Below are 15,860 nucleotides of genomic sequence, written 5' to 3'. Positions count from 1 at the left end.
CACAAGGAAGAGTAGCCCCTGCTCGCCGCAAGTAGATAAAGCCCATGTGCAGCCACGAAGACCCAACACAGCCAAAAATAAAATTAAATAAATAAATTAATTAATTTAAAAAAGTATGACACAAATGAACTTATCTACGGAACAGAAACAGACTCACAGGCATAGAGAACAGACTTGTGGTTGCCAAGAAGGGGCGATGGGGGAGGGATGGATTGGGATTTGGGGGTTAGCAGGTGCAAACTAGTATATAGAGAATGGATAAATAACAAGGTCCTACTGTATAGCAAAAGGAACTATATTCAATATCCTGCGATAAACCATAATGGAAAAGAATATGAAAAAGAATGTACATGTATGTATAACTGAATCACTTTGCTGTGCGGTAGAAATTAACACAACATTGTATATCAACTCAACCTCAATAAAATAAGTTTTCAAAAAATGTTAAAAAGGGAGTGTGAGAGAACAAAGAAAACTACTTTGATAATCATACTTCATAATTCGGAGTGTATATAACACCATGAAAGGCGAGATGAGAACCAGAGAAGGTAACAGTGGGCTAGATGAACAATATGAGATCCGTGAGGCCATTTTCTAAAGGTAGTGTGAAGGGAAATCAAGAAAAACCAGGGCACAGGGAAGAATGATGGGGTCATGACCCGGATAAACATATAGGAGGAGCCAGCTGTTTCAGGGGGCTAGCGTTCAGGAGAGACCCTAACGAGAAAGGAGAGCCGGAGGCAAGCCCAAAAGAGTACAACGCACTGTATCTCGGTGAGGCTCCTACCACCCGATGACAACAGGCCTGAGAAATCGTGGGGTGGTAAAAACTAATTAGGGTAACGAGATAGAACAGAGCTCCCCATCCTCTAGAACACCCAGCGCCTCTGGGAAGGACAGTGAAGACAGGGCCGCCATTCAGGACGCCGGGCAGGGGGCTCCAACCGGCACCCTTTTGTGAGGGTGGCCCCCCCAGGGCAGTTCCAGCTGGGTGTGGCCCAGGCTCACATCAGTGTGACCGCTCTTGTCAATGTGCTGCAGCAATTCCTGACCGTGTGGAAAACCAGGACAGCAGCAACAAACCATTATGCGAAAGAATATGAAAAACTATATATATGTATATATATATACACATACATATATATAACCGAGTCACTTTGCTGTATACCAGGAACATGACATTGTAAATCAACTATACTTCAATAAAAATAAAAATGAAAAAAAACCCATGATTCCTTTGTCAGGATCACATTGTCCTATGCAGTTAACGTTTTATGAGATTGACATACATTGATACCCACTATGTGAACATATTTTATTTACCATAATATCTGAAAATATTTTATTTACCATAATATACTTTATTCTATGAAGTTTAAAAAGCTCTCTTGTTCATTTAATAGGAACCATTTGAAAATACATAACTAACCACACACAGTCATAAAATTTCACCCTATCTTCTCTGTGGATCTTTTTTTTTTTTTAAATGTGATCTGGTATTTTTTTTTAATTTATTTATTTAATTTAATTTATTGTTTTTGGCTGCGTTGGGGTCTTCTTTGCTGTGCACAGGGTTTTCTCTGATTGTGGCGAGCAGGGGCTACTCTTCGTTGTGGTGCACGGGCTTCTCACTGCGGTGGCTTCTCTTGTTGCGGAGCACGGGCTCTAGGCACACGGGCTTCAGTAGTTGGCTCTAGAGAGTCGGCTCACACAGCCAACTCTAGAGTTGGCTCTGGAGTAGTTGGCTCACGCAAGCTCTAGAGAGCAGGCTCAGTAGTCATGGCTCACGGGCTTAGTTGCTCCGTGGCATGTGGGATCTTCCCGGACCAGGGCCTGAACCCGTGTCTCCTACATTGGCAGGTGGATTCCCAACCACTGCGTCACCAGGGAAGCCCCTTCTCTGTGGATCTTAAACCCATAAAATTATACAGCAATAGCAGTTTAAGAATAAAAAAGATTTCACTATAAAAACATGTGGTCTTAAAAATACCTCTAGGACAAATATGGCATACCTTTTAAAAAATCATGTTTTAGTAGTCCTCTACAAAGAGGAAAATGTTGTAGGTCTAATGTTCTGATCCTTGGGTTTCACTAGCTCCTCCCAAGTGTACTGTGGTAAGCTTGCTACTCAGATAAAGCAAATGATTCGAGTCCCTGAGTCAAGCTGTCCCATGAAACACCTGTCTTATAAGAGGCACCACACAAAAGGCAGCTCTTGCTCAAGAAGGCTGCTTGTGGTATTCTACTTGTTCAGGCAAATGCATGTTAGCATATGGAAAACTTTAAGTCCGACACAAAAAAAGCCCTGTTTAACCGAGCTTACTGTGTGCTTCCAAGCTACGTGGTCACGGATCTTGGCCCGGGCTCTCTGTCCCGGATTCCAACCCTCCTCCTAGCACATAACATTCCTCGAGCCTGTACTATACAAGCATCACTTTGGAGGACACTGCTCTACATTTTTTTTTTTTTTGTGGTACGTGGGCCTCTCACTGCTGTGGCCTCTCCCGTTGCGGAGCACAGGCTCTGGACGTGCAGGCTCAGCGGCCATGGCTCACGGGCCCAGCCGCTCCGCGGCATGTGGGATCTTCCCGGACCGGGGCACGAATCCGTGTCCCCTGCCTCAGCAGGCGGACTCTCAACCACTGCGCCACCAGGGAAACCGTACTTTTTTTTTTTTTTTTAACGTAGGAAATTGCTTTAATTGCTGCAAAGATTTTTCTTCTTAACTAGAATTGAAGAGGTCAAAGCGCTTATGTGTGAGACACAGGAATGTCTGAGTTTGTGAATGCTTCTCCTTGGGTGATGTCTTACAGCTATTCTCTTTGCCCCATGGAACTTTCTGTGATATTGATGAAAATATGCTCTCTCTGCATGGTTTAGTCCAGTAGCTGGAGGCCACATGTGGCCACTGAATACCTCAAATGTAGCTATTGTGACTGAGAAACCTAATTTTAAATTTTATTTAATTTTAATTTAAATAGCCACTTGTGGCCAGTGGCTGCCATATTGAACAGCACAGCCCTAGACTGAGGTGAGGGCAGAATCAAAATGAATGCACAGGAGCTATGTTATCTTCAGTAGAAACCTATTTTCCAAAATGTTCTGAGCTCTCTTGTAGCTGGTAGAGCTGAAGAAGTCTTCTCTATTCAATTTGCCACAAAATTGATTTTCTAACACATTATTCAAAGCGACGGAGCTTATCATTTTGAAAGAGTATAATTATTTCATACTTCCCTTATTTTAACAAAAAATAGCTAAAGACACATGGAAAGGTCACTGGTTCTTGTGTTGGGTTAGAAAATATATATTTCTATTTCAGATTGCAGAATACTTTCTAGGAACATTTGCCAATTGCTAAGTGTTTTCCAGAGGAATGTTATGCAGAACTTGTTTGTACATTTATGAACAGTTTCTTTAATTAAAATAAATACTTTCCAGAGCTTTCTATCTTTGCACTTCAAGCTGGCTCACAAGCAGAAAGTCTAGCAAGACTTATTTCCACTCTGTAAATGAGCCAGTCTTAGTGTTTAAATTAGATTTTTGGACACTTGTCAAATAAACACGGAATGCATATTTCTGACATTTTGTAACATTCGCTTTCTTTTAAAAATACTTTCTGATAAAGAACATCTTGTATATCAAAAAATAACGTGTCAACAAGATTTGATTCCATGCTCTACATGCTACAGAGGCCAGGGGGTTGAGGTAAAAGCAGGGAAGGGTTACAACCTGGAGTTGAACGCTCACAAACTCACGTTTAGACATAATGGAAAATACCTGTCCTTTTTGGTGCGCCCTTGAAAGCATTACAATATAAGCCACACAGACCTGGAGTCTAGAATTTAATCTCTATTCTTCTTTGGAGAAAAGGGAGAACTCAATATAGTTTTCAAAATACTTCACATAATTTAGTTAAATTATGTATTTTTATAAAATTAAAATACCTCTAAAGAATTGGAAAAGTAACCACTTTCTTTTTCTTGTTCTTATTAAATATTGACCATCTGCTGACTTTCTGTTTCTGAGCCCCACATATTGAAATGAAAGGGCTTCCCGTCTATTTATTAAGCTTTTAACCCAATAATTAGATCTTTGAGGGAAGGAATAGGTATCTCCATTTGTCTACATCGACTCCTTTCCTATATAGGGGCTAAAAATGAGGCTCAAACTCTCATTTAACTAAAATCTTCAACAATATATTAATGATATCGTTATAAGTACTTTTAACAAAAATTTCTTTGCATGTAGCAGGTCGTACCCCGTCCTTGCACAGGTCTAGATCCAGGTTGGATGGAGCCTTTGTAACTTTAGGTTCTACAATTTTTGAGACGCTCTTCAAGGAAAACAATGCAAGAATACCATTGGTTAAGAGGGCTTGGACGGGGTCTGTGGAAGTGAGGAGGCCAAGGCGAACGCTGCATTAGCTCCTCGATGCATCTGCCTCGGAGTAACGCACGCTACTCACTAAAGGAGGGAGTGACTACCAGATGCCTTAAGAAATTCTATTTAATTTCCTTAACTAATGGTCAGTTTAACGATTTTTTTTTTAAAGATCTCCCGTTTTCGTTTAAATGAGTACGAATTTTTTTCAGTTGTTAAATCTTGTCCCTAAATTTCTAATTTAAAACAGAAAACTCTTTATTCAATTCCTAGTATTATTTTAAGAAATTATCTCTCAGACACATAACATCCCAAAACAACAGCAAATAAGATAAAGATGTTTTATTTATAGAAAACTCACAAGGTTTGATTGCTATAGCTTTTTGTACTCCCAGGTCAGTGAGCATAACGTATTCCATATTTTGTTGCTGTTTTCCAGTATTAAACATGTCAACATTTTACATCGGTACCATAAAACTTAGTGAGATAGTTCTGATGAATAGCAATAAGGCCAGAGAAAGAATAATGCATCACACGAATTCCTCAGGAAATCAATTAGTATTTTTATGAGGAGTAGTAAAAATATGACCAAGGGTTAGCAGAGAGTAAGGTCAGGCTATTTGATCCCAAAACATATTCTTTGCTGAGTTCTGTTTATCCATGTAAAAATATTCTGTGCTGTGTCAAAATGAAAATCTCAGTGCTCCCAAGACTAAGATATTTTATATATCAGATGTACTGAATTCTTCATTTGGCTGTGTGGACTTCGATAGGGCATATAAACTCTGTAATTTTTGCAGGATTTTCAGGTTCCTAACTGACTTTTCGTGGATCTCTGAACTTAGTATATTTTGGTGTTCTGAATTATGTACTATGTGTACAAGTAAAACAGTGCGTATTTTATGTTTTTTGAAGAGGTTCTTGTTGAGGCAACATAAGTAATTCTAATATTGGGGTAAACGATGATTAGTATTTGAAAATAAAAGTGACAGTGTATTCATATTACTTCTACATTGTTAATATTCATTCATTCATTCACTCAGTCATTCAATGAATGCTGAACTCCATATACATGAATTTACTGAGGACAAGACTATGGAGGCATGAGACAAGTGTCACACTTCAACTTGAACCCTCGGAGGTGGCACTTAAGCTCGGATAATTCTTTAAAATGGTAAAAATTTTGCTGCAACCATCACACATCTATCAGGTCTTTCCTAGCTGGACTGATATTATCATTTAAACGGAAATCCTAACCTTCCTTTATTAGCTAATGTACACTGCTCTCTGGGTAACAGTTAAGCCTAGATATATAGGGGAGCAAAGGATCAGCTAATCTGATTTTCCAGGGAATAACACTATATGTTTGAATAAGAGAGTCATAAATACTAACCTTAGCACCTATTTTAAAGGAGCCAAAGACAATGAAAATGCTGAAGCTTGTGTCTTCAGATGGAAACTATACACAACAGCAATCATGGATGTATGGGGGACCATCCAGGCATGTAGCGGTGGGCTGACTGATGAGATTAGAACTCTACAGTTTGGAGCTCAGTACACAGGTGTTTCTCAGCTCTAAAACCGTGTGTCCATGGGCACCTCACAATGTACCTGGAAAGCTGAATTTTTAAATTCTGTGAATGACAGGGAATTTGGTTCTCAACCATTTTTATGCATGAGATCCTTTTTGTAACATCAAGCATTTCTTGGATACCCACATAATAAGAGTTGCCAGTTGAGGACAAATTAAGCACAGGTGGATTCGCAGATATCTTACAATAAACCTGTAAATTACAGCCTGAGAAGCACGTCCAAGAGTCTGATTCTTCCATAGCTTTGCTGTCAGTTACTTTCCTTGAGCACTGTCTAGGGTGAGGGGTTCACTGCTCCCATGGCAGCCTGTTTTGTGGCTGCTGTCCATGGTGCTAGAGCAAACCCTGAGCAGAGATTCATCTTCCTCTAACTTCTACCTACTGGGCCCTGTTCTGCCTCTGAAACGACATAAACTAACCACAATTTCTTCCACACAACAGCTTTCCATTACCACCCGTAAATCCAGAAAAGACCACCAGCTTACAAGGGTGTACAAATCACAGCAAAACAGCATGTACCAGGAAAAGGGAAGAGAAAGAAGTAAAAAAGTGAAGCCAGGAAATAAGCTTCCAAATCCATTCTATTAGTGGCCCATTTCTACGCTGTAGCTGGCCCACAAATGCGGCTCTAGGTTTTCCAGCAGTCAGCTTTCAGGGGGAACCCTTAGTAGTTGCATAATTCGCAATGTCCTCCAGGACAACCTTCCTCAGGACAAGCATAATGAACTTGGAACAGGCACCATGGTTCCTCACAGAAAAGCCCACTGGGATGTCCTGAACCACACGCATCAAGTTCCCTGTACAGTGACCACAATATAAACAAATGGCACCAAATTACTATGTAGGGAAAGCAATTCTTTGAAGGGCTAAAATAGTGAGGCCCAGGTACCTAACTCCCTGCTGTAGATCTGGCTTGATTCAGGGTATATTTTAGAATATTTGGAAGGGAGGATCAAACAAGTGTCCTGTAGTTAATTTTCCATGAATATTAGGTCTTTCAGGTGAACTTTTGATAAATACTGATTAAGCTTTTGATTAAATATTAAATAAATATATACATAATGCCAGGCACTGTTCTAAGCATTTTATATCCATTAGCTCATTTAATATTCATAATGGTCTCATACAGGGTCATTACAAGACATCGTATTTTGGAGGTGAGGAGACTGAGGCACAGAAAGATTAAGACCCCTGGTAGCAGATACAGCCAGCAGTTGGATCTAAGTCATATTTTTTTTTTGCGGTACGCGGGCCTCTCACTGTCGTGGCCTCTCCCATTGCGGAGCACAGGTTCCGGACGCGCAGGCTCAGCGGCCATGGCTCAGGGGCCCAGCGGCTCCGCGGCATGTGGGATCTTCCCGGACCGGGGCACGAACCCGTGTCCCCTGCATCGGCAGGCGGACTCTCAACCACTGCGCCACCAGGGAAGCCCCCAATCTCCTTTTTCACCACTACAAGAATCCCAAAGGCATGTAAGTTGTGTTAACACCCTTTTGTGAAAGTTGAGGATTTGAAGAAAAAGAGCAATGTGAGGTCAACTTACGTCTTTTGAGAAGGCAAAGCAATGGGAATTTGTATCAGTCTGAAAAAGCTTACGGGGATTGCGGCATAAAAGGCAGGGAGGGAAAAGAAAGCATCAAGTCAGTACATAGTTTAGAAAATCATTTCTCTTTGTTCTGTTTTCAACTTCTTCAAATTACAAACAGTGGTGGATCAAAATATGCCCATGTATTCCTTGACACCCTTTCCTTTAAGATGGAGCCTAATTTCCTTCCCTTTGAGGGGCGTGCTGGATCTAGTACTCAGTGCTGACCAATGGAATAAATCAGAAGTGATGGTGTACAGACTTGGAGAGCAGGTCACTGTGGCTTTATCTTTGCTCTGTCTGTTGGATCAGTTGCTCCAGGTAAGTTAACTACCATTCTGAGTACAAGTAGCCTAAGAAGACAGCCATGTGGTGAGGGCCACTAGCCAGTGAGGAACTGAGGTATTTCTGGCCAAGAGTCATGTGGTCGAGCCATCTTGGAAGTGGATCTTCCAGCCCCAGTCAAGCCTTGGGTTAACTACAGCCGAGCTTGACTCCAACCTCATGGGACTCTCAGCCAGAACCACCCAGCTAAGCTACTCAGGGATTCCTGACCCTCAGAATCTGTGAGATAAAAATGTTTATTAATTAAAAGGTTCAAATTTGGGCTTATTTGTTATGCAGCAATAGATAAGTAATATATGAAACAACAAGCATCCCCTACCACCCTCGCAGTAACAAAACAGAATAAATAAAAATAAAACACATTGCCTAGAACTTCCAAAGAAGCATCCTGAAGATAACCATTCTCCTTTAGGTAAGGATTTGCCCCCAAACTCTCTTAACCCAAAGATCTTAAAGCAATTCAATTTACTTCCAAGGTAATTTTCCATGATTTGGAGTTCAAATATGTGTGTTACTTATAATGTCACATTGTGTAAAAAAGGGAAGCAAAAGATGTTCAAATCTTAAATTACATAAACCGTCAAAATTCTTAGAGCAAGATGAAGAACTGAATGCAGAAGATGGGCCAAAGGAACCCCCAGCTTTAGAGAATGGAAGAACAGGAGCTGTTAGCAGGTTGAAGCATATAATTGAGCCATTAGTTAAAAGCTACTGTAACTCATTTTAAAAGAAAACATTTGCTAGAAATTCTGATCCCAGAACTTGGCAGCTTGCTGACGCCACGTGCAATCGGTGCAGATTATACAGTAAATGACGAGGACTAAAGCTGGGAAGTGGAGTCTGATTTCCATAATTTCTAAGGCTAGCAGACATGACTTGAGTTTTCATCCTAATGCAATCACCATTATTAATCCAGAGGTATTTCCTTCTGCTTAGGCATCGCGGTGTCTCTTTATTTCTCACCTTCCACGTACTCTGCTTTATCACTCAGCCCAGGGCTCGTTAAGCTGCACTCCATGACCGATACGGAGCTTTACGAAGGGCTAGAGGTGCCAGTTTACGCACAGGTAAATCACAGTGCTCAGCCCCAAATCAGGCTTGGGTAACACCCCTCTGCCGTCCATACCCCTCCGTCCACAAAGCTTGTCATGAAGTTGCAATTTTAAAAGAAATGCTTTCCCATCAAAATTCAATAACCTTTTTATAAGCACATACACTTCTTTTTCTGGCCTGCATGAAATTTAATATCAGGATTATTATCCATCTGTCATTTCAACCTATAATTTAGTCAGCCTACTTGCGTTTGATTTATGCTTCCCTCGCCCCCTCGCTGTCAGCTCGCAGCCACAGATCCATTCAAGAAGCTGTCTAGGTCATATTCGTTTGACCTCTTAGAACAAACACTTTCCATGTTTCTTATTCTGCTTCCCTAAGAGGCACCATGAAGTTTTGCTCATCTCGATTTAAAATGATTTTTACTACACAATAACATTTCAAGTTTTCCGTATTAATCTTCATTTTATTTCTTGAAATACTTAGGCAAACAATGTTACTAAGACATCACGCTAAGATGAGGAATTCTCTTTCTCCTCCACTCCTGTCTACTTAATGCCTGAATTAAGAAATCACACATTTTTGCTCTGGATTAGCTGAGCACTGGAAAAAACGTTTAAAAGGCTGACCAAATTCACGTCTTCAACACTTGGATAGCAATTAAAGCAGAAAATCTTTCCTCCCCTTCTCTCTCTCTCTCTCTCTATATATATATATGGTATCCTGTTAAGAATTTAAAAATCTATTTTATATATCAAAGATGTCTGAGTCTAAATGGAAAATGAAAATAAAGCAATCCTAGCCAATCTGCCAAAGCAAACAAATACACGGTCAAGAGCCAGGAGTGTGGCTGGTACTCACCCCGCAGCCCAGGCCGCTGCCCCCTTCGCAGGTGACCTTCCTCTGGCTGGGCTCAGGAAGCAGCCCTGCTCCGCAGCCCGGGCTGGGGCACAGCACGCCCCCCATCTGCAGCACGCACTCTTCGGCGCCATATTGCTGGTACCGGTTGTACTGCAAAGAGAAAATGAGTTTTTCAAAGTGATAATACAGACACCAAGATGTGCTGTTTTACCGAAATGTTAATAGTTGGTGGTTCGGGGTTTTCTTGTTAGTCTGTTTCTGTAAAAACGGGGGTGGGTGGTAAGGTGTGGTACAACCTAGAGAAAGTCTCCCAGTTCCAGCTGACAAAACAGAGAAGTGAGGCCTGTGTTCTTCGAATTTCTAGAAATTTACCCTCAAAAAATAGATTTTTCCAAGTTTGATCTTTTAAAATGCTACTACCAATTGCATTTAGTAGACTTTTTCATACAAATTTTAGGGAACATATCTATACTTTAAGTTATGGACATTCAAAACGCATCACTACCAATCTCATCAAAGAGTATATTTTCATGCCTCTATTCAGGAGTCTATCGAATTTTTAAAACTGTTTTGAAAATAGGTCCCAACGTTCCACCCCTGGTAGTTGTTAGCAGCCCACACGGCATCAATGAGCATACTCAGCTTGACGAAGAAAGACTACTGTTTTTCTGTTAAAGAATAAAATTTTCCTTTCATCACTATTCTTATTCCTAAAGCATGATTTCTTTTATCCCTGACTTCATTTCTCTGTGCTGTTGCTTGGCTCAGTTCCCTTTAACTGTTTCCCCAGCTGGCAGAATAAACCTCAAATTGCACAGCACACTTTCCAAAGTCTTCCTTGTCGCAGCCCTACGTTACTGTTCTCCTTGCATTATTTGATCATATTCTCTTCTAAACTCAGATCAACTCAAATGGATCTGACAATTAATTCAAGCAACATTTACTGAGCACCTACTATATGCCAGACACTACTGTGGGTGCTGGGAATACAGCCCTAAACAAAACAGACATCTCTGCTCTCATCCATAGGACTAGAACAGTAAATACTGCAAGGTTAAACTGGATAGTATTTCAGATGGTGATGAGTGGGGAGGAGAATAAACAACTAGGAAGAGATAGATCCTGGGGAAGATGGGAATTACAATTTTAAAGAGGTGATCAGGGAATAGGGAATGCCTTATGAAGAAGGTGCATTTAAGCCAACATCTGAGGGAGATTAGAAAAGCAAGCCATGTGCCACCTGGGGGAATGAGCTTTCCCAGCTGAATACGGAGCATTATAAAGGTCCAGAGGCTGCATGGGCTTGGTTTGTTTGAGGTACTGCTAAGAGGCCAGTGTGTCTGAGGTAAAGTGAATGGGCGTGTGTGTGTGTGTGTGTGGGGGGGGGTGGGTAATAGTAGATGAAGTCAGAGAGTTAATGGGGATCCAGGATGTATAGATCCCTGAAGGCCTTTGTAAGAACTCTGGCTGTTATTCTGAGAGATCTGGGAACCACCGGGGACTTTCGAGCTGTGGACGACACAATATGACTAATCTCTTAAAGACAGCCATCTGGCTGATACGTTCAGAATAGACTCGTGGGGACAAGGATGGAAGCAGGAAGCAGAGAAGCAGGTCAGAGGTTATTTCAGCAAGGTCCATGGAGAGATGGTGGTGGCTTGAGTCAGGAAAGCACTGATTGAGGTAGGGATGGAGCAGTGGTTGAGTTCTGGATATATTTTGAAGGTAGAAATGGGAAATTTTTTTAGGCAGGTTGGATACATGGTGTGACAGGAAAGGATATCAAGCAGGAAGTAATGTTTTTCCCTGGGAAGACAGAGGGAAGGAGAGACTATTACTGAGATGGGGAGACTTGGAAGAAGAAAGGTGTGAGTCTGTGTGTTTAGGGAGTTGAGAAAAGGAATCATTATTTCTATCGTGCTCATATTCATTTTGAAAACCTCCTACACAACTAAGTCAAAATGTTGAATGGCTAGTTGAATGTATGGCTTTGGAATTTAGGAGAAAGTTGCGGGTTGTAGACACCGATTTTGAAGTCATAGGTGCACGTAGAGCTGGAAAGGAAAGGGTTAGCATCAGGCCTACTCTCCATTTTCTCGTATTTCTGACCCAAACAAAAAAAGAAAGATGCGTTGGTCAAATCCCCTTGTAAATATGCTAATGGTACTTATATACAATGGCATTTACTAGAAAAGAATTCTTATCTGTGGAATGCATTCAGCAGGAAACACTTGGTCTAAGTTTGCTTACAGTAAACTAGAATATATGAATTTATGAGGTAAGGCTCTCTGAAAATGTCATAAGCTGTGCAATTATTAAGGGATAATGAAGACATTTTATCAAGTGAAGAATGATGAGACAGTTTATATAACTGAGAGATTTCATGTTAGTGAAGTTATTAGCAAAGATTGACACTGGGTTACATCTATGATTCTTTTTTTTTTTTTTGCGGTACGCGGGCCTCTCACTGTTGTGGCCTGTCCCACTGCGGAGCACAGGCTCAGGACGCGCAGGCTCAGCGGCCATGGCTCACAGGCCCAGCCGCTCCGTGGCACGTGGGATCTTCCCGGACCAGGGCACGAACCCGCGTCCCCTGCATCGGCGGGCGGACTCTCAACCACTGCGCCACCTGCGAAGCCCACATCTACGATTCTTGCAAGTCTGATTTGACAATACGACCCTGTGTTATCTCAACAGCCATGAGACTGGATGAGATTACCTAACCTTTGTGGGGATGCTGAGAAGGAGCCAGCAAAGGAGACTGAGAAGCAGCAGCCTATTAGGCAAGTGGAAAACGAGAAGAATGTAGGTGTCCTGGAAGGCAAGGGAATACAGTATTTCAAGGAGGGTGTATGTGTCATGATAAATTGTGTCAAAGGCTGCAGATAAGACAATTACTGAACACTGGCTGTTGTTAGAAATGGAGATGCCATTGCGATCTCAACAGGGGCCATTTCAGTGGAGTCATGGAGCCAGAGGCATTATGGGAGTGGAGTCAAGAGAGAACTGGAGGAGACAAATTCCAGGAGGTGAGCGTGGACACTTTTTTCTAGGAGTTTGACTGAAAGGGGCAGCAGAGACAGGAGGACAGCAGCTGGGAGGGCTGTGGGACTGTAAAGGGATTTTTGAAAATGGAGAAATAACAGGATGTTAGTAGGCTGAACGGAATGAGTGAGAAGAAGACGGCAACTGATGACGCCGTGGGTAGGTGAGGGAATGGGATCTACAGGAGGAGTAGAGGGTGAGGCCTTAGGACGAGGGCAGAGTGCTGGGGCCTAGGTGCGGACAAAGGAGGTTTTGGAAATTTGAGATGAGCAGAAAAGGTATGAATGATAAAGGGGAGGGAATGTTTGGAGTCAGGATTATTGCTGGGCAGCATAAGAGCCCATTTGAACAGCGATTATGAATTTAGAGGAAGCTAGTCAGTAGAGTTGCCTGCTCTTCGCACCAACACTCAGCAGCACGTGCAGAGCAGACAGGGAGTTGGCTTTAAGCCAGGTGGGGTTTGCTCAGACGTGTATGAAGAAGCAAGCCATCCCTCCACCATTCCCACCCCTGTGTGGCTTTGGCACATAGCATCCCCTCGTATCACTGTGAATGATTCCAATAAATATTTATTGAACCCCTCTGCTCAGCTCTGTACCACTGGACTGTTTAACCTTCTGTTTTGTCCAATCCAAAATGGGTACAAAGTTTCAGTTTTGCAAGACGGATACATTCTTGGGATCTCAGGTACAGCCTGGGGAACACAGCTAATAATTCTATATTGTAGACTTAAATTTGCTAAGAGGGTAGGTATTTCAGAACTACGGAGTTTTACTTAATATTTTCTGTTTTACATCTGTGTTGCCCTTTTTCTATACTGGTTCTCAAGAACGCAGAGAATAACAGAGTCATAATGTTCCATAATAGCTCACTTGCTTTAGCTCACATTGTACACACCATGATTTTGGAATAAGAATGACAATATTATCACCATGAATGTGATTACTAAAAACTATATTTTCATGTGCTCTACCCATTCTCCTGCCAAATTTTTCCAATAACACTGTATCTAAATTGTTGAGACATAGGGCCATTTCATACTATGCTTTCTTTCTCCTAATTCTCATGTAATCTTAATGCTACACACACACACACACACTTAATACTCATCACCAGTCCTTATGTTAATGTCTGATCAGCAATTTTGGTTGTTTGAAGCTTGTTCTCTAGTATAAATTCCTCGGGAAGATCTCATTGGAAAAATGTTCACTGAATTCTTGCTCAGTGACAGTTTATTTGGGGCCTTGATTCTTGAAAATGAGTTTGGCTGGATATAAAGTCCTGGGTTCATATTTTTTCCCCCTTAAGTATCTTAAATGTCTTACTCTATGTTCTGATACGAAGTGTTATGGGCAAAGCTTATGACAATCTGATTTTATTTTTTTCCTTTATAAGTGAATTGATCTTTTTGCTCAGATGCCCAAAGGATTTCTTTCTCTTTTTCTTTAGAGTCTAGTAATTTTATTAGAATATGTCTTGGTGATGGTCATTTTCTGATCAATATTCATATGCATGCTATGTCAGGAAAGTTGCACTGAATTTAATTTTTTAGTATTTACTCCATTCTCTTGCTTTGATGTTTTTCTTGTGGGCTTTCTAGTGTACATATATTGGATTTTTTTAACCTAATTTCTAAATCAGTCAACTTCTCTTGACTGACTTAGAAGTTGGGTAAAGTTAGTTTATCTTACTTTATTTTCATTTTTTAGAATTTTCTTTCTTTTCACTGTCTATTTCTTTTAAGACTATGTCCGTTGTTATTTATTTGTACTTGAGAAATTTCTTAATAACTTAGTTCCCTTTGGAATAGTTATGTTAGTCTTCACCCAGTTGGTGGGCGTGACCGGCTGACGCACTCTCGCTGCCTCTCAGGACAATATTCTGCTCTTCGCGCTGCATCTCCTCTTAAGAACTCTGTGGCATTTGACCTTGTTTCTTTTCTGTTGGGATTTTACTTTGTTCCTTTCTGTCGCTCACCTTTACATGAAATTAGTTCTGAAATTTTAGGAGCAAGAAGGATTCAGAATAGCTCTTAATGGCTCTACAGTTTCCTATTTGGTTTTTTGGGCAGTGTTAAAAAATACGAGGGCTCAATTTCTGTGATCTCCCAACTCTGATACCCCATTTTCAACCGGACTTTCTCTTTCCCTTTACTCAGTGAGGGCCTTTGTCCTGACAGAGGTCTTTGACTCGTTACTGGTTTTGTGAGTCATGGGACCTGCGTGCTCCAGCCCCTCAGGCCTTCCTGTAGACCCTCTGCACGCCCCGCTTTCCTTCACGTATTTGTATTCCTGAATTCAGCACAGTATCTTGTCCATAGTTGGTACACAATAAATTGTTGTAGAATGAATTAATAAATTTAACTCCATTCTTAAAGAATTCTAATAAAATAATCAATGACAATGGGACTTAATAACAGAGTGGTATAGGATGATTTTTACCTACATAAATTATTTTCTAGTTTTAATAAATTGATCTTAAGTCATTAGCTATTTACTGATTTGATGACAGATCACCTATCTATTTAATTTAGTTAAGCAATTTTATTACTACGATAATATTTTTTCTAGGAAGAAGTTAACCTATTAACCTATGGACAAAGTGCACTAACTCTATAGAAATTCTTGCTGACTACATGTGTTACAGTCTCAAATTCTGACAGAACGTGTAAACTATGTTCCTGTTTCCATTCATTAACTAAGGAATTTATAAGAAATAACTTTATTATATGCAATCTATATTACAATTCCTTTTCTAAAGGAAGACAAATATTTTAGCTTACATGTCTGGTAATTTCTGATTAAAAAGTACACACAACATCTGAATCAAAACCTACAATTACTGAATGCATTTCTTTTTTTTAACATTGTGAAATGTATAAGAAAAACATTTGACCTAGACCAATAATGTTCTAGTATTCATAGAAAGTTTAATACCCTAAGGAAACAATTTAGACATGTAATTATATTATATGTTATTAGCAGAGATCCTTATGTAGT

The 15,860-nt window shown here is 40.7% G+C and overlaps 1 protein-coding gene across 2 annotated transcripts in view; it reads right to left on the bottom strand.

Annotated features, from left to right (window-relative positions):
* Nucleotides 1-15,860, bottom strand: part of PRKN (parkin RBR E3 ubiquitin protein ligase) — a gene marked incomplete at its 3' end in the record, with an annotated part of 1,244,701 nt that overhangs the window by 152,159 nt on the left and 1,076,682 nt on the right. For both annotated transcript variants that reach the window (XM_082855877.1, XM_082855878.1), the window contains exon 9: nt 9,817-9,966. In XM_082855877.1, coding sequence (XP_082712003.1) covers nt 9,817-9,966 — 150 coding nt within the window. The remainder of the gene's footprint in view (nt 1-9,816; nt 9,967-15,860) is intronic.

This window comes from Leucopleurus acutus, assembly GCF_964270905.1.
Source record: "Leucopleurus acutus genome assembly, chromosome: 15".
NCBI lineage: Eukaryota > Metazoa > Chordata > Mammalia > Artiodactyla > Delphinidae > Leucopleurus > Leucopleurus acutus.
The sequence above is the reverse complement of the archived record's forward strand: the minus strand, read 5'-3'. Positions and strand labels throughout refer to the sequence as shown.